The following is a 22146-nucleotide window of genomic DNA, read 5'->3' on the forward strand; positions in this document are numbered from 1 at the left end:
AAGCCTTAAAGGTCCCCTATTATACTGTTTTTTATCAATATATTATAGGTCTCAGATATATACAAGCATGTCTCTGAAGTGTTTGGCTCGAAAAACCAAACAGATCATGCATTGCAGCATCCCATAATCCCCTCTGTTTCAGCCCTGTTTCAAAAGTGCTGATTCTCTGTCTGTTACTTTAGATGAAAATAAGGAGCCACTCCCCACGCCCCTCTGAGAGATATTTGGTTAAAAAGAACACAATGGTGCTCTAGGACAGGGTTCCTGCAGGTTTCACCAACTCAAATTTAAGACTTTTTAAGACCTTTTTAAGACCACTTTGAATAGAATTTAAGACCTATTTCACGGCAAGAAAGTATGAAGGAAAATTGCTAGGAAAGAAGAAATTCGTCCCATAATTACTTACAAAGTAAATGTATTCATGTTCAACATAAGAACGAAGACTGAACATAACAGCACACTGAACTGTGTTAGTGTGTTAGACAAAAAGTGTGTGTGTGTGTGTGTGTGTGTGTGTGTTGACGTATACTCAAACGTCACCCAGAGGTCCCCCGGTGTTGTTGCGGGAGTAGCTGCACTAGCTAACGCTACACTAGCTAACGCTACATTAGCAAAACAAACGCTAATTTTGTTTGCAAAAGGTGCAGCGGGCTTCAAACACATTCCCCTCCACTGGTTTCAACCAAGCACTACATTCGATGTTTTCCAACCAAATACAGTTGAACTTACACTTCACCATATTTAATTGTAAGTAGATTCGAAGATACCTAATTTCTGACTGCCGCTAGCTGAAGCTTGGTTGCTAGGTTACTAGCTGGGTGTTCTCCGATAAGGGGCCGGGGGAAACAAAGTTAGTGATTACTGGTTCCATGTTGATTTATTTCAATACAAATTGTTGGGGGGAACTGAAAGGCTCTTACCGTACTGGTTACTTTGCAGCCCGGACATTTCCCCCAAAACACATTTAGACGCGATCGCAACACAGAAGTACCTTTCAAATCCGATCATTTTTAAGACCTTCTAAATCATATTTAAGACCTTTCTTATTTTTTTTTATCATATTTAAGACCTTTTTAAGGCCTTAAATTCAGATTATCAAATGTAAGACTTTTTAAGACCCCGCGGGAATCCTGTAGGAGGAGCACTTGGTTGGTGATTGGCTAATAGTTACACAAGCCAAACAATCGTTATGACATCATAAAGTGGCCAAAATCTGTTCAGCTCATTTTCAGACAGGTTTTTATATTACATTACATGACATTACATTACATGTTACTTGTTAGACGCTTTTATCCAAAGCGACTTACATACTCAATACTGGACATATAAATGGATCAGGACAAAAAGAGAGAGAATCTTTTTTCCTGAAACGTTCAGAATCACTTTACACAGAGGGGACTCATGTTGATGTAGAAGAGACATGAAAAAGTGGATTTTGCATAATAGGTGACCTTTAAACATGCGTGTCTTTTCCCATGCATTATTTAAAGTCAGACATTCACTAGAAGGAAATCAAATAAGGATGCAGATTGAGTTTGTTTTTAGGACTGCCTTTCACAAAACCTTTCAGGCGCTTGTGTCTTCATGATTTCAAAACAATGCCTTTGCAGTCAGAGTGTCTTTTTGCATGGGGATGGTTCAGCCTGATCTCTGTACCTGCACGCGAGGATCTGCGACGCCCTGATGTCGGCCACCACGTGCAGGAAGTAGTAGCTCATGAAGACTCGTCTCTGCAGCAGCAGGAAGGCGAAGCAGATGCTGTCCCAGATGATCCCCGCCTCGTTGCTGGGCAGCTCACAATAAATCTCTGATGATTACATGGTGAAAATATGTCTTTATTAGTTTATTCCACACATGGCAGTTATTTTAAAACAAAACATGTACACTTATACTGTGTATTTTTTATAGCGCATGGTGGAAAGGAGAAGGGAGAAGAAAATGTTCTTTTACCTGTCCCTTCTTAAAAAAAAGAACAGAAAAAAAAAGAAATAACCATAAAAAAGTCAAATAAAAGCAATATTCTTTCAGTCACAGTCGCTTACAAATACTGAAACACAATCAAAAGTAAACTTCATACTGTCTAATTATGCTTTCTTTATACATTTTCTTAAACATAAAAATGTTCTTACAGCCCTTTCAATCATAATATGAGTTTAAATTCTCAAGGGTGTTGATGTACTGTAGTGCACATATGTCAAACTCAAGGCCCGGGGGTCAAATCAGGCCCGTGGTGGATTTAATTTCGGCCCGCAGGATAATGTCTAATTATTATTAGATCTGGCCCGCCGGTATATTGCACGCACACCTTCCTCAGCTCAGAGCCTGAGCCCAAACATTGATGAACTTGCACCCGAGATGAGATGCCAAGTATCTGGCTTCAACTAGCATCACAGAGCAAACTGAGTTTCAATGGATGTTTCCTTCTGCACTTTGTTTCTTGAGACAACAGGACAGGTTTGGTTTGTTCTTTGAGGGGAATAGTTTTTTTGAAGCTGTTGTTGGCCTGTGGAAAAATGTAATCATAAGAAATGACTGAGGAAAAGCTGCAGACAGAGCCATAAGAAATGAATGCAACTGATTATTTAATGTTTAATGTTGTTTTTATAGGCAATCATTTAAGCTTTGTTAGTTCCAGGTTTAATATGTGCAATAAGTTCATTTCAATAAGTTCTGCAATAAACATTGAACTAGTCCGGCCCTCGTCTAGTACCCATTTTTTTATTTTGGCCCACTGTGTATTTGAGTTTGACACCCCTGATGTAGACCCTTATTTTCTGATCGTTGATGAATCTGTTTTACTGAGTATTGTGGCTTTGTTGTGTATTTACTGTAAAATGAGTTAACACAAAGATGCATTGAACTAAAATGGCCCTGAAAGAAAGGACTGATAAATAAACAAGGGTGTGGTTTAATTTGAGCTTTTTGGGAAACAATCTGTGTTACCACCTATTGAAGGGAATATTATCACCTTCTTGTACAGTGTTTTGGCGATGTAAAATTAAGTAAGCTGTTGTGTCCACTCACTCTTTGCATCGACGATGTTGATGTCGTATTCCTTGATGGTGCAGGCCAGACTGAACAACTGGATCAACCAGCAGCGGTCCTTAATCAGAGAGTTGATGTAGCCACAAGCCAGGATCTACGAACAAAAACCCTTCATTATAAACCTGAATGCAATACATTATCTATTACATCTTCATATCTTATAAGTATCATTTCTGATATCACAAACAGGCAGTGTTGATGTGAACTCTCTATCTTAAAATACTGAGAAGAAGTTTAAACTAAGGTGATTTTCTTCTAAATTCATGAAATAGGACGTTTTAAAATCATAATATTATATCACCTCATATGAACGGTATGTAGGATTTGAATATATGATGTGAAGAGGTGGAAGATTCTCTCTTGAAAGAATATGTCTTGATGTAAATTGCCAAGAATCGTTCATTTTAAACCAAATGTTCAACTTTATGTATGTCCATAACAATTTTGTGTGACTGGTCTGCAAATTAGTTACAGCTCTACCAATGAGACATAAGGGATGAAAAACCTCAATTGTGTTTAAACTGGAACTTAACTGCACCGATGTTTCTATAGTTATACTTGTGTTTCTGTTTTTGTTGGTTTGTTTCAATGCCTGGTTAGAAAATGATATAGTTATTTTGATTACGTTCCTGCAATAATTTAAATGTTCCTGATATCTCTTGATGGTCTACTCACAGACAAAATGTTCTTCATGGTGATGACAAAGATGTTGTAGGCAATCAGGAAGTCCCAGTAGTGGAGGATCTTTTTGATTGGTTTGAGCAGCAGCTCTCCACCAAAGAGCAGGAAGTAGAAGCAGGCGACCAGGTAGCCCATGCAGAAGACACTGATGCGCGTCGTCCCCGTGATGAAGATGATGGTGAGCACGAACCAGAACAGGTAGCTGAACATGATGACCTTCAGCATGTCCAGGTACGACCTAGAGGACAGTGGAAAAACGAATATGTCAGCACTGTTTCAACAAAATGATGACCGATTCAATATATAGATTATTTTTCAGATACGTTGCCAGGTCTAAATGTCAGAGAAATGTCATTGTTTGTTTTATTACTCTTATTCCTAGAAGTGATCTGGCTTAAGTGAACGAGACGTAACTAGCTGGCTGCATTCATGCCATATCAACATTAGGAAACACATTATTCCAAAACAGCTACCCAAAATTCAATGCTGCAGTCACACCTGATACATGGAATCATAGCCTAAATTAGATTTTTATTATTGCAGCATTTTAAGAGGCAATAAATGGACTGTGTTTACTATTCAGCTACTTTAATTTCGCTGCATTTGTGCCGTTTATATTGGATGTTACATCACTTTTTTAATCTTATGCAACTTTATTTGCGTTTTCGGTCAAATTCTAAGTAATTGTTCCGCCCTATTATTGTGACTTTATTGTTTAATGTTGAATTCAATTAACTTGAGATTGACCAAAGTTTATGAGCTGAATTTTACACGGGGTTAAAAATAAACAACATGGACCTTGGCCAGCTGAGCTAAATTGCTAATACCACATCATACAATTTAAAACAGTATTCCAGTTCATTGTGTTGCTGTGAGCATAATCCTCCCATCAATCACACTTAGTGTACTGCTTAGGGTCAGGACTCCGGTAAGAGTCTGATCAATGATCGTGAAACCAGACTCCTGTCACTCAGCGCAGGTTCATAATGGTCACTTCTGCGCGTGTGGGTAACATGCTAAAAGCATATGAGTACCCTATGTTTTCAGGTGAGAGACCATCAATATGATGTGTGGAGAGGATACATAGGAAGCAACTTGCATTAATTGGATTGACCTGGGGAAAACATGGGACCACAACAGCAGCTGCACTGTTGAGGAAGCAGCTGTGATGAAGTGGGTTTGGATCGGACGATGCGTTGATGGGCCGGAATCGCTGAGTGAGTGTCCTTCTTCATCAGGGGGAGAAAATACCTTTTCCATACTTAAAAGCTATTTATTGAGTTAGAGTACAGGACAAAAGCGCCTGAGTCGCGGAGTGACGGACAGAGTGTTTTTGTGGATTATGGATTTCTCCCCCCACCCCGTATCCGTAATTGGATCCTGGAGGGAAACGATGGAATAAGTGCAGAGCTGCTGCGGCGCGGACAGACGGGCTGTACTGCTCTCTTCTCTCTACTAGGGGCTTGTTGATGGACACAGAGTGCGTTAATAAAAGACTTGTCCACTTTGCGCATCAAAACAGTGGAATGTGAAGAGCACATAATCAATGACTGTGGACAGGTCAGGATGCTCTCGCTGTCTTTCTGACTCGCTCCCTATTTCCCTGCCTCTCAAAGAAATCTCTCTTCGCTCTTTTCAGGTGAAAAGTCAGTATCCGGCTCTGAACTCAAATATCGGACAACAGCCAGACTTCTGTATATACAATGGGTCTCTCACTAAGCTACGGTCATCTGTCTCCCCTATATTTGTCTAGGATAAAGGCTTTGCTGAGAGAGTATGTTCTTATTCAGCACCACTCCACTTAGGATTGGTACAGTAATGCAGAAAGCAGCCAAGTATAACAGCAGTGTTCTCCTGAGTTAGCATCGGAGCAGCTCCACTGGAGAGCAGTCTTAATAAACTCGGTTTGGAGGAGTATGATGCCTTTCTTTATACTTTTCTAAATGTACCCGACCAGAGAGGGAAATCAAACCTGCAGCCTGCTTCACTGCCTTTCACCCCATCACTCAACTCAAAGCACTAATTGATCATTTACGTCAGTCACATCCTGGTTTGCAATAAGTATTTCTCTTTTTTTTCTTTCTTGGGGCAGAAGAAACAAGTCATGAACCATAGACATTAACATTTTTAAGCTATGATAGGGTTAGAAAACAGATGTTTACTTACACATTCAGTCGTTTTGGAGAAATTGTATTATTGATTTGCATTCATGCTTGTATTCACATGATGAAATCCAGTATTTACTCTGTTTTAGCGATTTTGTCTGGTCCCTACCAACTCCTGGAGGAAATATCTGGCACATTAGCTGCCAAATGTTCCACTATTTTCACCCGCTATTCGCTAACTGTGTCTGTCTGCTGTTTGGTGAAGAGCAGGTTCGGTACAGTGGGTTTTACATTTTTTGAATAAAAACAGCCACCTCTTTAATCTACCAAATAATACATTTTGTACCAGTGTATAATCTAGTAAACCATAGACCTAAATAGACATCTCTGCATTGGTAGGAACAAATAACAAGCATTCACATCCATACAGTGGGATGTAACCCATATATTATACAAATACAAAACCTTCTTAATAGTGCTGCTTGTTTTGAACAAATGTCCCTTTTGACAAAATTGTAAGCATCTAACATCATTAAGCATCAATTTAACTGGCTACTTCACTTCCTCTCCATTTATGCATCTTGTCCCTCTTGGTGATGCCGGGCTCAAATGGCATTCAAACTATAAAATGTTTACTGGTACTGTAAAATCTAATATAAGTGAAATAAAAGTCTCGGATCAAGTGCCATAAACTTTACCAAAGTAGCTCTGATAGCAATAAAACGGAAACATACTTGCTCCACTTCCTGCTGCAGTAAATGTAGCTAAACATTGATGTACGTTTCTGTACCTAGGGTGATCAAGCCAAATGTGGGACAAAATTACATTTGTGCGGACAATGCGGGACATGTTACTGCTTTGCTAAGAGCTAGTTTACAATTAAATATAATGTCTATCCAACCCTTAAAAATAAAAATGTCTTTAGAAACTATTAGCTTCTAAATATTATTTACAACGCTTTATATATGGTTTAATTGTTTGCACAAACTATGCAAGTGAAGTAATTAAAAATATCAATTTTGAATGGAATTATTTTTCAACATTATTATCATCAATAAATATTCTCGTGTTTTTGTGTCTGGGAATCTCCCTCCACCGGCTACACCCATAAGTAAATAAATGTTTTCTGTCGATTGATTGACATCTGACACAGCTAATAGTGATAGCCCTCTCTTGTTTTCTCAACACCTTTGGATAAAAGCCAAGTTTTATACGGGCAATCAAATGCGGGACATTGGCAAAATGTGTGAGACAAATTACAAAAATGCTGTGCAGTCCCACACAAAGCGGGACAACTGGTCACCCTATCTGTACCTGCAGTGGATGAAGTCGGGGACGGGGTTGTAGACGCTGAAGGAGGCGGCGTCCAGATCTCTGCAGATCTCCACGTTGTCTCCAGCCATGATGCGGACCGCCGCCTTGTTCTCATCCTCAAAGACCTGCCTCTGGAGGGAGGCACACAGCAGCAGCATGAAGTCATCTGGAGAAGAAGAGAAGAGACATTTCACTTGTGGGGAAAATCTTGGTCGTAATAATACAAGAAACTTTAAAGGTCCCCTATTATACTGTTTTTCATCAATATATTATAGGTCTCAGATATATACAAACATGTCTCTGAAGTGTTTGACTTGAAACACCAAACAGATCATTGCAGCATCCCATAATCCCCTCTGTTTCAGCCCTGTTTCAAAAGTGCTGATTCTCTGTCTGTTACTTTAGATGAAAATAAGGAGCCACTCCCCACGCCATGAAAAAGTGGATTTTGCATAATAGGTGACCTTTAATGACAATTGGTATTATTACCTGCGATGAGGATAGAAGGTTTACAAAATTAATTACTACAGAGTTTCTTCAGAATTTCTGTGATTGAAGAGACCCACCCACAAATCTCTGAGATTAACAAATGTAGGCAAAAGAAACTTGTGTTTTTTAGCAACCACATGGCATCACTTTGCTGACTTGGATCAACATCACACCACAGAAGCCCCTGATACATTTACATTTTAGTGAGGAGGTGCAACAGTATGGAACCTGGTTATATAACGGCGTCCGTGGTGTTATGAGGGTTATCACACCTTGTAATGTTAAGCGATGTGGTACCTTGACAAAAAGGTGTTTTTCCTCCTAAATTCAAAGCATTCATTCGAGTTATTTTCTCTGAATATTACCCAATTTGTAATAATTTATTTAACCTACAATGGCCCTTATACACATTCGCAATAACCACTACACATCTATAAGTGAAAAACCTACAGATGAGGAACGATGGATTAGGCGGGGTGCGGAAATCTGGAACATAGAGCCACTTGACCACATTGGAGTCAGTCGTAGAGTTGGGAAACCTCCAGGGATAGTCTGAAATAAAAACATACCTTATCATCGGACATATATGAATTATGATTGTGGATCACTTTAAAAGAATGGCATTTGTGACAATTAAAGCTTTGACATTGAAACAACAGATGACACTTCACAAATGCAGAGGAGCATTTAGCATTTTATACACTAAATAATGACCCCATTGACTGTAAAATGCTCAGTTGATTGATAGGGACAATAGTCTTTGATTGTGTCCTGATATCCAAGCAATAAGTACACTCTGGCCTTGTTGTTCAGACAAACCTTTGCAGGCTGCTGGCGGGATCCCGATGCAGATGAAGTACTGGAAGGTCAGCATGACGGCGAGGAAGAAGCAGTATTTGGGCCAGATCTCAGCGATGGCTTTCCTCCTGCGTCTGTACATGACAGCAATCAGGGCGAAGGCGTGAATCATGGCGTAGAAGTCCATCCGCTGCCCGATGACATTGACCACGAGCAGCAGGCACGTCTGAGGCAAACACACAAGGAATACAAACATTAAGTGTTGTTTTCAAAAAGAGGATATATTATGCAAATATTCAGGTCCAAATTTGTATTTTGTGCTTCTCTCTTTCCACCCTCTGTCTGAAACCAGAGCCCAGTCTGCTCTGATTGGTTAGCTAGCCGGCTCTGTTGTGATTGGTCAACCGCTTACAACTGTCCCGACCCTTAGCCTATCACGTACAATGTGTTGGAGCGCTAGCCAATGAAAGCGGGAGTGTTACTTAGTGATGTAACAAAGGAATCCAATTGAGGCAGATTGGGAGAGAAACACTTTGGGAACATTTTTGCCTTTGCAGACCATTTACATGCACACAAACCTATATAACACACTACAGAAGAGGGAAAACCCCAAAAAGGAAAATAGGGCCTCGTCAAGCTCTTTTCATTTGTATTTACCTCAAGTCCAAACTTGTAGAAGAAGTAGTTGATGAAGTATTTGATGAAGCAGATGATGCCGATGTCCAGGTGTTGCCGTGTGATATCATGGAAGATGATCCGGGCGGCGGGAGGCGACAGTTTGTTCCTCAGTCTGAAATATCCCTGATGGCGGTAGATGGTCACCTCGAACGCTAACAGAGCTAGCATCATGAGGTTGTTCTGCACAGATGGAGAGAATATCTTTAAATGTGTTGTTCTAATGTGAAAAATACATTCTTATTGATAGTTATTTTATTTTGTCTCTGTTTGCATTGCATTTGATATTGAGGTAATCCAAAAGTAACGGAAATATGGTTACATTTCTTAAATGTTTTTATTTTTTTTTGTAGTGTTTGCTGTTTGTGCTCCTCACCCTGAGGTAGCCCAGCAGGTCGTCAGATTTCTCCAGGCCGACCCAGTTGGCTGCATAAAACTGACCCTTATACAGCAGAGACTTCTCCATGTCTTTCGTCTGGACATCTGAGTAGTCTTCTGGCTGTGGACAGAACATATCATTGTATATATGAAGTAAAAGTGTAAGGATAGTCAGGATAAGGGCTGTACTGAATAATTTGAAGCAGCAATAATTACTTTCAGATTCTACACCAACATTTACATTAAAATTCTCTGGCATGTCAATTACTTTTGTTTAAACCTGGCATTTCTGCACAGTTTCAATTAAAGCTTGGATATAATAATATAACTAGTGTTAAAATATTTGTATGGATTTGTTACAGTCGTGAATTCAATCATTGAGTGTTGTCTATATTTTTTTTAAGTCAACATTTGTTAAACACAGATCACAAAATGTTTTTTATATAACAAATGATACCTTTTTAATACACTTATTTTCAAAACGAGGCACGTACGATTATACAAAAGTTAAATTGAATAAAAAAGATGATTAAAAAATAATAATAACTTGATTAATTACTTTATTGAAATTGTACATTTTGTTTCACGTTTTTTACATTTTTTAGGGTGTCCTGAAATCTAGGAAAAGATTCAAAGCCTCAAATGTGAATAAAATTAGACATTCAGTACAGCCCTTGTAAGGATAACATCTATGTTGTGTAAATATGAATCACCATCGAACAGTTCATGGTGTTGTTTTTGGGTGCTACGAATTGGAGCTGGTACAACATTTTACACACGATGATGACACACGTCCAGACCGTGCAAACGCTGGAGGCGAGCGGCCGGTACTGGCAGTACGGCAGCGCGAAGGCCCAGGACGCCACGAACACGTAGTTGAACAAAGAAACCTGAAAAAGAGACAATGCATGCAATGAGGACAGGAAAAAACGAATAAATCCTTTTCTAATTACATTACATTACATGTCACTTGTTAGACGCTTTTATCCAAAGCGACTTACATACTGAATACAATCCCCACAGGAGCAATTTGGGGTGAAGTGTCTCAGGGACACAACGACATGCTGACTGCAGTGGGGTTTGAACCTGTGACCCCCTGATCCGAACACCAAACGCACAACCCACTGCACCACACGCCTCCAATTACATTTTCTCCTTTTCTTTCCATTCCTACACCAACTAGTGTTAGTATTTATTGAGTTGTTTCATGTATTATATGTATGTGATTCATAATTACTGTGAGTAAGAAGTGCTTGAATACACTTACACAACCCTTTACGCAAAAAAGAAGTGAAGAAAATTGAGAGGAAAATCCAAATGCACTCGTAAAAATTGAGGTCAGGAACTATGAATAAAATATCATTACAATACATAAATATAAGTCTATAAAAGTCAGTTTTTAATGAGAATGTAAAAGCCCAAGCAGCTTATCCAAGCTTAAGGCTTCATTCAGAGAGAGTTGATGGCAAGAAATCTGCGGTGTAACTCTTTAACCAATCCTGGTGTATTCCCTATTGGTTCCAGTTGGCTCTGTGTTGCTATTTTTTTACAGCATATGAGCAATAACATCTACCAAGGAAAAGTGAGCAATGCTAACAGTGGGTATTTGTGATTGGAAATGTAATAGCTTTTAGACTCAGAACTGTATTAAATTAACTTAGTTAGAGAAGATTGTGACAGCAGTGATTTACTTACAAACAAATAGAAATAGCCTCAGGAAACCGCTGTTGTGTAACGTGAAAAATGGCAGTGTAGCATGTGGCACAATTTTAACGAGAGAAACATTTCAAAGGGCCCAAATGTCAAAGGCACTGTCACCTTGTTAACCTCAGCTTTTTAACAGCTAGAAAGCCCCCAAATCCGAGAATCTGAGGCTGCAAATTGGCTCGTATTGGGCGTATAACACCTCTGCTTTATAGCTTAGATATAGAGCCTTGTTTTAAAGTGTAATGTCAAGCTTTCTTACATCTTTGACGGCGATCAGCACGATGTAGCAGGACACGATCTTGATGATGTGGATCTCCAGTAACCACCAGATGAACAGCTGCAGTTTGTGGAAATACTCCAGGAACTTCAGGAAGAGCACCGTCAGCCGGTCGACCACCTGGTGCCATTTATTCTTCAGATCTGAAAGAGAGGAGAGTGACTGAGTAGGTGCAAATGTGAAGAGTTTCCAGGTTTCATCTCTTAATTACTGCGGGGGAAACCTCTGAAGCAATTGGAAACAGGACTCAAGAGAGACACGAGGAGAGCTGGAGCTTTGATGGCAAACACTGACGGTTTATTTGGAGCCTCGGCCGGAGAATTCACAAGACATGTCACGGGCCACGGTTTGACCACACGGTTGAGATGCCACAATCAATTCTGAAGACCCCTCCTGTAGCTCGAGGTTTTAAGTAGTTCAGAGTGTAATAATCAACATTCTTCAATAGATAGACTAAACAGCTGAGGACACTGAATCACATGTGTTGTCGCTTATGGCTCGGGGTCATCTACACCCTGAGAAGGATGTGTTCCAGGTGTCCCACAACAATAACTATCTCTGACCGAAAGTTGCCAGGTCATAAACTGGTAACAACAACAAAATGCTAGGGCAGCCACTCCTTAAGGGAGATAGCGGCTGCCCAACGTTGGAGCATCTGCGTCAGAGGGCAAAAGGTAAACATGTATACAGAATTATTCCCTGACAATTACAGCTGTGCAGTCTGTCTCTGTTTGAACAGTACTGACATTTTGCTTACGTAGCTTTTAAAACAGCAACCCCAGCTGGAGCAGAATCTCTGTTTGCACTTCAGGAACAGGTCTTGTGATGTACTATGTTTTTATTTTTGTTAGTATATCTTATTTGCTGCCATAGAAATGTATTAAACCACTGGGTAAAGATGGACCCTAATGAATGCACTTTTCCAGTCCTATTTTTAATTAGTATATTGATGTATTTGCAGAAAGGCTGAGTAGCAATTCCATTGAAACACAAACTGCACCTCATAAACATTAAAATAAGTTAAAATTCAGCAAACATTTAGAGGTTGTCGAAATGTATAATCTATTAGCCCAGCAACAGACACAAAATGGCAAAAAAAATCTGTCATTCTAGTTCCCTAACTTTTGTCTAATTTTTCATTGTCGGTTATACTGAACAAAATACCATTGGGATTTAGGGAAATACTTAGTTTCAGTCTTACAAATAATTTCCAGTTCAAATAATGAAATCCATCCAACAAACATTCAACCAATGTGTAAGACAATCTGCATTTTAGTGAGGGAAAGCTACATTTTGATATGTATAACATTTTATTGAGCAAACATAACAGCTAAACATATGTTTCAAATATATTGTGAAACTGTCAAATGTTTGTTTATGTAAGTTCTCCCCATATGTCACGATGTATGGAAACACCTCAAATGTGTGTTTTACAAGCTATTTCTAAACTGTTGCTTTAATTACCTGAGAATTAAGCCTTAATATTCTCACAAAGGATATTAAAACTCCAGCTATAGTTTGGTTATGTGTTTCTACAAAGGATATATTATCTCAGGTTTTAATAGAGCCATCATTGTTTGGATAAGAAAACACTGAGAGGGCATATACTGTAGCTCGCATAGCTTGCACCTCATTATAAACAGAGAGGCCCTGCAGGGTTGTGTTTTATCACCTATTTTATTTTCTGTGTATATAAACAACATTTTAATTTAAGAGCAGTGTGACGGTCTGCGTAAATATGCTAATGGTGTAGCGCTAGTTGGCTCGAGCAGGGCGATGTAATGGATGAAAGTGACCACTTGAGCTACGCTCTGTGTCAGCAGGGGAAACTGGAGGTAAATCTTACTGAACCCAAAAATCTGCAGAACAACAGATTTGTACAGCTTTCCTCGGGATGACTAACGGCCGGCTGGTGGAGAGTGCAGGCGGCGGATACTTGGACAGCACACTGAGTCTAAGAGAGACTTTAAAGAGTGTATGCAACATATGTCTTCTGAGCAGACTGAAGAGCAGAGACAGATCCAAAAGAAAAACGTCTCTACGCTCCTGACAGTGTAGCCGGCGCCGCTACATATCAGCACATGTGAGTCCCAGCTGTAAACACAACGAGAGGAGGAGGCATGGAGGAAAGCTTTCATACACTTTGAAGTAAAACACATGAGAAGGGTTTAAATACAAGACTGCAACATGATCAGAGATACAGCCTCTGGATGAGAAGTTTTATGACCGCCGCCAAGGAAGTTGTGTTTTCCGTCTGTCCGTGTGTGTGTCAGCAGGATTATGGGAAAAACTACTACTGCAATTTTTTATGATAATAAAAGGAAGGATGTATCACGGGGCAAGGAAGAAACCCTTAACTTTTGGAGCAGAGCCAAATGACACAGAGGATACAAAAACATTTCTTCTTGTTTGTTAACAATATGAGATACGGCATTTTCCCTGCATTCATATGGTGTTGGAATAAACCGTTGCTGAAAAACAAGTTCCTGACTAAGAAATTCACATTAACTACCCCCTCAAAGAGAACAGCAATTTAGTGTTGTGTTGTTTGAATGCTCTGAGCAATAAAATACGACACATCCTCTGTAATGTCCTTGTTCTTTCCATATTAGTTTGTGAACACACGGGAAACGACAGCCTAACTCAGGAAATGGGACCATCCGAGGAGCATGTGAATGCACCGTTGGCCTTGGCGGAGGTCTGTGCCCTACAAGTGCTATTGTAGTTTTCATATGATTTGCTTTGATATTTCAGAGGAACTTGAAAACACATTTTAGAAACACTGGATACATTCCTCAAGATGTAACCGCCAAACGAGTATTTATTGTTTATCTCTTGTTCTTCTTATAATGATAATTAGTGTTAAAATGACACTGAAGATAAAAGAGAAGACAGTATCAGTCCTAACGTGGTTCTTTGGTGTGTTGCTGGAGTACTTCCATCTGGCAAACGGTTCAGGACCACACACACACACACACACACACACACACACACACACACACACACACACACACACACACACACACACACACACCACACACACACACACACACACACACACACACACACACCACACACACACACACCACACACACACACACACACACACACACACACACACACACACACCACACACCATCACACACACACACACACACACACACACCACACAACACACACACACACACACACACACACAACACAACACACACACACACACACACACACATCACACACACACACACACACACACACACACACACACACCACCACACAACACACACACACACACACACACACACACACACACACACACACACACACACACAACACAACACACCTTCACTAATATATATTTAGAAGTGTGAATTTGCACTTTGACATTGAATTGTATCTCGTTGCACTGTCATCGCTCTGCTTTTACCACTCTTATATATTTATTGTGTCTATTTTTTACTGCAGTGAGAGTTGCCAAATAAAGGTTGTTGTACTTTGTATGATAACAATAAATATATATCCTATTCTATTCTACCTGAGCTCTGCTCGGTGCTCGGCTCGGTTCCCGCGCTGCAGTGCCGGCTCTCCTCTGTGCTCGACTGCCGGTTGTCGGAGAAAGTCCTCGGTTTCACTCCAGTCATGTCCGTGTCGTCCATCACCACCAGGACCTTCTCCTTCTCCCCCCTCCACTCCGCCTGGTCCTCCTGCTGCTGCGGCTCCTCTGTGGATATCGTGGCCTCCACAGAGCTGGCGCTGAGCATGGTGATGTCCGCCAGGCTGCCGTCCTGGTGCACCAGTCTGAAGACAGGTGGAGAAGTTATTACAAACACACACACACGCATGCAGACTCACACATACATATTTGCATCTCTACACTTATGAGGACCTTGAATGACTGACTGAATGTCTTTAACCTGCTTACCTGACGTTAAACTGTATTTATAAGCAAGCCATTTTCCACCATTAAATGGCTACTCTGGAACCACAACATCTTCTATTAATGAATGAAATAAATTAGAAACTGATAAAATGACTGCTGTTGAGATTTGGCCTATTATTTGAACGTGAGACTCCTTCCTATACTTTCTTAGCGGTTGTAAAAACCTTTAACCAGGACTTACTTTTTAAAAGGTTTACGGTAAATGGCAGGGGTGTCAAACTAAATGTCATCGCGGGCCACATTAGAATTATGGTTGCACTCAAAGGGCCGGTGGTAACTTTAAGACTATATAAATATACATAGATAAATATATAATATATATAAAATAATGTATTATATTACATTATTTCCTCTGCATTGGATTATTATCTAGGGTAATAACTTCATAATTAACTACGTCTGAAAGCAGAAGTCTAGGGCAAATAATTGCAAGTAATTGCAAGTCTCTTCAGTGCCATCTCACAAAATGAGATGCATTGTGGGACATGTAGTTTATGGGCAACGTGCTCCTGTAAAGCGGCGGTAACCTTATGATAAACTGATTATATTCTTTGCAAGGTCTTGTGGGCCACATAAAATGAAGTGGCGGGCCGGATTTGGCCCCTGGGCCTTGAGGTTTTTAGAGACAGTGGAGAGACAATGTTCGCCTGACTTGCCATAACACAAAGCTTTTTTTTCATGCGACCTTTGACTTCATGTAAAATACACGACTTAAATATATATCCTTTCACTAAGTAAAAGACTTTTAATTTAAGTTATCTCAAATAAATATTCCAGAGGATTTGTATTTTAGAAAAAAGTCTCTTAAGTCAATTAGGTAATAAAATATCCTTTGGACCCTTTGCATTTGCACTATTTGCAATAGTGTCACAAGTGGCCACACAATTAATGCTTATGGCCATAGGGGCCGCCAAAAAAAAGTCAACAGACATTGGTAACCTGAAATAAATGAACCTTACTAGAAAGCAACCTGGAATTGATCTTCACAGTATACAGCAATGTAACTATATCATGTTTATTGTTTAGGACATTTATCTATGACCTACATAATTCAATGTATAGGTATTATTTATCATGTTCTTTTCCCCTTACATCGCTATCTTTTAGAAGGCATTCTGTCCTCATAAGCATACAAATACAACACACATTAATACACAAGGTCCAGTTGATTGTCAAAATACTCCGATGCAAATGTTTGGATGGGAATATGCAGCTGTGTGTCCGCTGACTGGAAACACAGCAGCGTTTCATCAGGCATTGTAATCAATAAGCAGTGCACATTCCTTTGGCATTCTTTAAACATTGTTTGATTTTAATGTCTGAGGGAGTTTTCTTCTTGCACAAGAATAATGGTAGGAGCTAAAAGGAGGCAACCCTTTAAAAATCTTCTCAGGCAATGTAGCAAGCTCCTGGGTCGGGTTTGACTTGCATGAACCGGCCGCATATCAAGGCAGGCATTTCATTATCCTGTGGTCACACTTACTTGCTCTTTGGAGTGGACATTTTTTGCTTGATGCTGCTCAGGACAATAAAGTTACACAGATGAACAGTGAGGAGATAAAACCAACAAAGGAAGGCTGAAACTAACACTTGAAATCACCTCAAACATCCACATGGTTTTATTAAAAATGCATAAAAAGGGGCCAAAAAGGCTCATGTGGTTCGGGGTAGGCGAGCTTTTTCAGGAAAGGGGGTAATTTTCTGGGATTCAGTGCAGAAAAGTGGGTGTGTTGCAAGATACTGGAAGGGAAGAATAGCTATTTTAGAATCAAACATGCTTGTTTGACAGTTTCTTTTGGAGAGAAGTAGAAGGGAAAAGGCTGGGCTTGGGTTTGGAGGGGGGTTAAAGATCCAGGAAGAAGAAGAGAACCCATGAAGAGAAGGTTACAGGCAAAATAATAATATACAAAACCTGAAAACAAACACCATTCATGTCAGTAAATACCAAAAGTCTAGGAGTATAAATGTATCATTGCCACAAAAAGGGTCACAGGGATAAGTCAGAGTGAGGGGAAAAAGGACGTTTTGCAACAGGAAGAGGAAGTTGAGACTCAGAGGTGAACTGGGATGGTGATGGATGCCACAGAAAGCGAGCAGGTACCCACCTATCCATGATCAGATAGACACGGCCATTGACTTTAGCGTGGCTGTGTAAAAACAAGGTGTCAGAAGAGAGGAGAGATGGCAGCAGGTTTACAGAGAGAAGCAGAGATGAGCTGAGCGAGCGGCGACGATAACAATGAGATCCACAACAACACGGATGAAGTTAAATTGAAAATGTGAATGTTATAACACGGAGCGGCAACAACAGATGAGTGACAAAGATCAGTGGTTACGATGGGTGTTTAGCAGTTAGTGTGATTATCCAGAATAGTGTGACATGAAAAGGGATGAGTGTTTTCACCTCACGCTCAACTGTTACCATGAATATAATGGAGAAAGATGAGGAATGGGCTTTGTTTATCAACTTTCAGTGGTAATTCAGTCCGTTCCTATCATGTATTTTTACAATTGCGTCATAGAGGGAAGCAGATGTTTTCCTAAGAGATTTCATGGCCTTTGACTGCATGTGTTGCACACTTTATTGTGTTGTAGATCAGGGGTTCCCAACCCCCGGTCCGCGGACCGGTACCGGGCCGCGGAGGTGTTACTGCCGGGCCGCGAAATAGCTGTGAGTTTATCGTAATATTTGCAGAATTATAAATATATAAAAATATTTTATCATAATATTTTTTTCAAAAAGTGTTTAATTTTCGCACCTATGCCACCAGTCATATTATTTCATCCAGTAGCTAGTTAATCTTTCACCAGAAAACCGTTGAAAATGGCTTTTATGATGTTCCGAGGGATTCGGCGGCTCTTGTGCGCACGAGAATGTTACCGGTGCGCCAAGTAGGAAGAGGAGCGCACAGGAGACAACCGTTTGATTGCAGACTGTTATGTTTATGTGGGGAAATGGTGGTGCATACATTATTTGAGATATATTTCAAACTCGGACTTCATTTTAAGGACATGTCGGCCAGGGGTGTAGAGCTATTTGTTTAAGCACCGGATTGGCAAAACAGGAGAGTAAACCAGTCTGCCTTGATCTATGAATTAATGTCCGGGACTCTCACGGTATCTGCTGCCCGCAGCTGTTTTATAGAAGGAAACCCTCCTTCACTTCATGAAATGGCTGAAGCATCAGGAGGCAGCGGGACGTATACTCGTTAAAGAGCTGTGCCTTTTTACGCACCGCCTTCGCTGTGTTTAACTTAATCAGAACAGTTTAAGAGTGACTGCAGGCTGCTACGTGTTACCACACACACATCTCTACACACATCGAACTGCCCGATTACTCCCCCTTTTATTAGTTTTATGAAGGAGATGTCCAGTCAGTCACCAAGGCGCATGATGTGTGTGTGTGTGTATGTGCTCTGCTCAGCTCAGCTCTGTGTGTTCGGTGTGTTTGTGTCCGACACCGGCATATATGCGGCTGTTCCCAAAATAAATTAGTTTAATCTTAATCTCGATGTAGTGCTAAATGCTGTGGGGGAGTGCACCGGAACGAACGACACTAGCATAATATCTGCTGAAAACAAATGCCAGGACACACACACACACACACACTACACACACACACACACACACACACACACACACTACACACACACACACACACACACACACACACACACACCACACACCCACACACACACACACACACCACACACACACTACACACACACACACAAACACACACACACACACACACACACACACACACACACACACACACACACACACACACACACACACACACCACACACACACACAACACACACACCCATCACACACACACACACAACACACACACACACACACACACACACACACACACACACACACACACACACACACAACACCCACACACACACACACACACACACACACACACACACACACACACACACACACACACACACAACACACACACCCACCCTGGCGACCGGACATCTCGTTCATAATGCGCCTTCTCCTCGTTTTCCCAGCATTCACTGGAGTATCCGTAAATCATACAAACAAAACCACAACGTTGATTTATCTGTTTTCCCGTTTTGGTTTAAAAACTGAATAACGTCGGTTTTTTGGTTTTCCGAAAAACCAAAAAACAACACCGGTTCTTTTTTAAACTTTGTTAATATGTTTTGGATGCATATTGTTCTAGTATTTGTTCAGGCTGTTACATACAATTAGACTCTGTTGCTACCTGCTGGTGGTGAGTAAATATTAAAATCAGTTAAAATTGACAACCGGTCCGCGATTTTTTTTTAATGTATCTACCGGTCCTTGGCACAATAAAGGTTGGGAACCCCTGTTGTAGATGATGAGAGATTTTTATACAAATGGAAGATTTCATTTTTTTTATCTTTGAAAAGTCCTGAACATCCATTACTACTGGTTGCTTTAAAAGGTATTTTCATGATCAGTAAAAGCTCTTATAACCATCTGATTGAGAAACAGTCATAAAGAGATCAAACCAATGGCCTACTTCTTAACACCAATGTATAATAAAATATAAAGCGACGATAAGAACTGATTGATTATTAGCAATCTCTCTGTGGGGCTATCTTACTTCGCTGTATGAACCTATACCAACCAGTTACGAAAGAAAAGTCAGAAGAGTTTTTGGACCGTAACGTAACAAACGTAACGCGTCTCACCTGTAGATCGTACTCTCCTCTTTAGCCATGACAGCCTGGAGGTCTGTGAGCTTCAGGAAGCTGTCGTGGAAGTAGTGCATGTGGAGAATACACACCAGCAGGAAGGACGTGGGAATAAAAATCCTGGTGAACAGAACGGTGAGTTTGAACCCCTCAAGGCCGAGGTCCTGCAAGCTGCATGATGGGAAAAAAATAGAGGAAACAGGAGAAAACATGAGAGCTTATATCATTTTTTGCAGTATATGTGAGTAAAACTTCTCAGGAAGGAATGCTTTCAAATGATTGGATGGGAGGCGTGTGGTGCAGTGGGTTGTGCGTTGGTGTTCAAATCAGGGGAGCACGGGTTCAAACCCCACTGCAGTCAGCATGTCGTTGTGTCCCTGAGACACTTCACCCCAAATTGCTCCTGTGGGGATTGCCCACAGTATTGAGTATGTAAGTCGCTTTGGATAAAAGCGTCTAACAAGTGACATGTAATGTAATGATTCAGTGAAAGTAGATTGATGACAAAAGGTAAACAAAAGAAGGTTAATAAAACAAATAAAAATACTCTCAATAATGAAAGTTTATAAAGAGAATGAATATGTTGTCATTGCCGGGTGGTATACAATAGGGGTTTATGTAGTACTACTCTTATAATATACAATTACCCATAACCTTGTAAAATACCTTGTGCAGAAAAATGAAACAGGACCGGGCCAAGAAATCTGCTTATCACCTTCACTTACATAAACGTGTTTAAACTGAAGACACCTACAGTTCATACAATGTATTCTTGGTTATTGCGTTTTACATGAATTAGGGCAAAAAAAATACATGCCGTTGCAAAAATGTCAAGAAAAAACAAATTGTTCTCATTAATTTGTGACTTTGGAATTTGCATAACTGTAAGATGTGAGTTTATTCTATTTAGCAGGAAGTGCTTTCTGTTCTCACCTGTTAAAACACAATATGTTGTGTATGTTAAATGAAAAATGTTTCAAACCACTAACATTTGAGAGCGGAGGACAGTGTTTAAAATGTGTGTTACTAACAGTATATGAAACTCCCTGAAATGTTATTCTATGTCACTGTGTTTATTTTATAACATTCAAATATCAGTGTGCCTATAATTAAGGTTATTCTGAGGAGCTCACTGTTGTTCTGACACTCCCACCCGATCTCTCCAGAAAGGCAGGGAGATGTTGAACTGGAAGGTGTAGACCAGTGTGAGGACGAGCATGGTGTACATCACCACCGACATCCAGAAGTACTTCAGGATCCTCCGCCACCACTCATAGTGCACCTAAACAGGAGTAATTGTGATTATCGGGGTAATGAATTCTCAGAAGTGAACAGCTTTAATGCACAAAATGTATCATAGAACACAGAACACATCTGGATGTAGGGTTACTGCTTTGTTTTGACTCCAGTAGTTATAAAAGCATTGTGAATACAGGTTGGATTATGTACACAAACTTTTTATGGCATACTAAAAATGTCAGCAGCTTCTGTAATTGGGAAATGTAATGTTTGGAAACATTACAGTGTTCCTATCCATATTCAAACTTCTAATACCAAGATGCTTGTTATTTACACATTCAGTAGTAAAACACCTTTAACATGTGACATTTTTTAATGCATCCACTTTGTTTTCAAAGGACTTATAAGATAAAGATTTTAGGAAATGCAAGAGACTTTTTTGAAGTGTGTAGGATATATTTGAAAATGTGTTAAAGGTCCCATGTCATGCTTTTCCGGTTATTACCCGTCCCCTTGTGTGTTATGAAGGTTTTTATGCATGTAAACGGTCTGCAGAGTCAAAAACCCTCAGAGTACACCCTGTAGGGAGTAAAACTCTAATACACCGCCCCAAAACGCCTCGTTGGAGATTTCTAATTTTCCATTGTTTACTTCCTGGGTATCGCTATGTAGGGATACCCAGTAGCCACGCCCAGAGCTATGGCCGCACCCTCTGCCAGCCTTTCACGAAACAAAGCTTCCCAAAACCTTTCAGCGATTCATGCCGGATATGTACAGCATTAGCAACTTTCTGAT

General features: G+C 40.2%; 1 protein-coding gene across 3 annotated transcripts in view; it reads right to left on the bottom strand.

The window, feature by feature from the left end:
- LOC117500303 (piezo-type mechanosensitive ion channel component 2) overlaps positions 1-22146 on the bottom strand; it is an 80573-nt gene that overhangs the window by 33971 nt on the left and 24456 nt on the right. For all 3 annotated transcript variants that reach the window (XM_034153122.1, XM_034153123.1, XM_034153121.1), the window contains 13 exons: positions 21246-21394; positions 20110-20283; positions 15002-15264; positions 11452-11612; positions 10199-10375; positions 9484-9606; positions 9090-9290; positions 8454-8658; positions 8085-8186; positions 7146-7311; positions 3721-3964; positions 3025-3139; positions 1657-1807 (listed from right to left, as the gene is read on the bottom strand). In XM_034153122.1, coding sequence (XP_034009013.1) covers positions 1657-1807; positions 3025-3139; positions 3721-3964; positions 7146-7311; positions 8085-8186; positions 8454-8658; positions 9090-9290; positions 9484-9606; positions 10199-10375; positions 11452-11612; positions 15002-15264; positions 20110-20283; positions 21246-21394 — 2231 coding nt within the window. The remainder of the gene's footprint in view (positions 1-1656; positions 1808-3024; positions 3140-3720; positions 3965-7145; positions 7312-8084; positions 8187-8453; positions 8659-9089; positions 9291-9483; positions 9607-10198; positions 10376-11451; positions 11613-15001; positions 15265-20109; positions 20284-21245; positions 21395-22146) is intronic.

This window comes from Trematomus bernacchii, unplaced genomic scaffold (assembly GCF_902827165.1).
Source record: "Trematomus bernacchii unplaced genomic scaffold, fTreBer1.1, whole genome shotgun sequence".
NCBI lineage: Eukaryota > Metazoa > Chordata > Actinopteri > Perciformes > Nototheniidae > Trematomus > Trematomus bernacchii.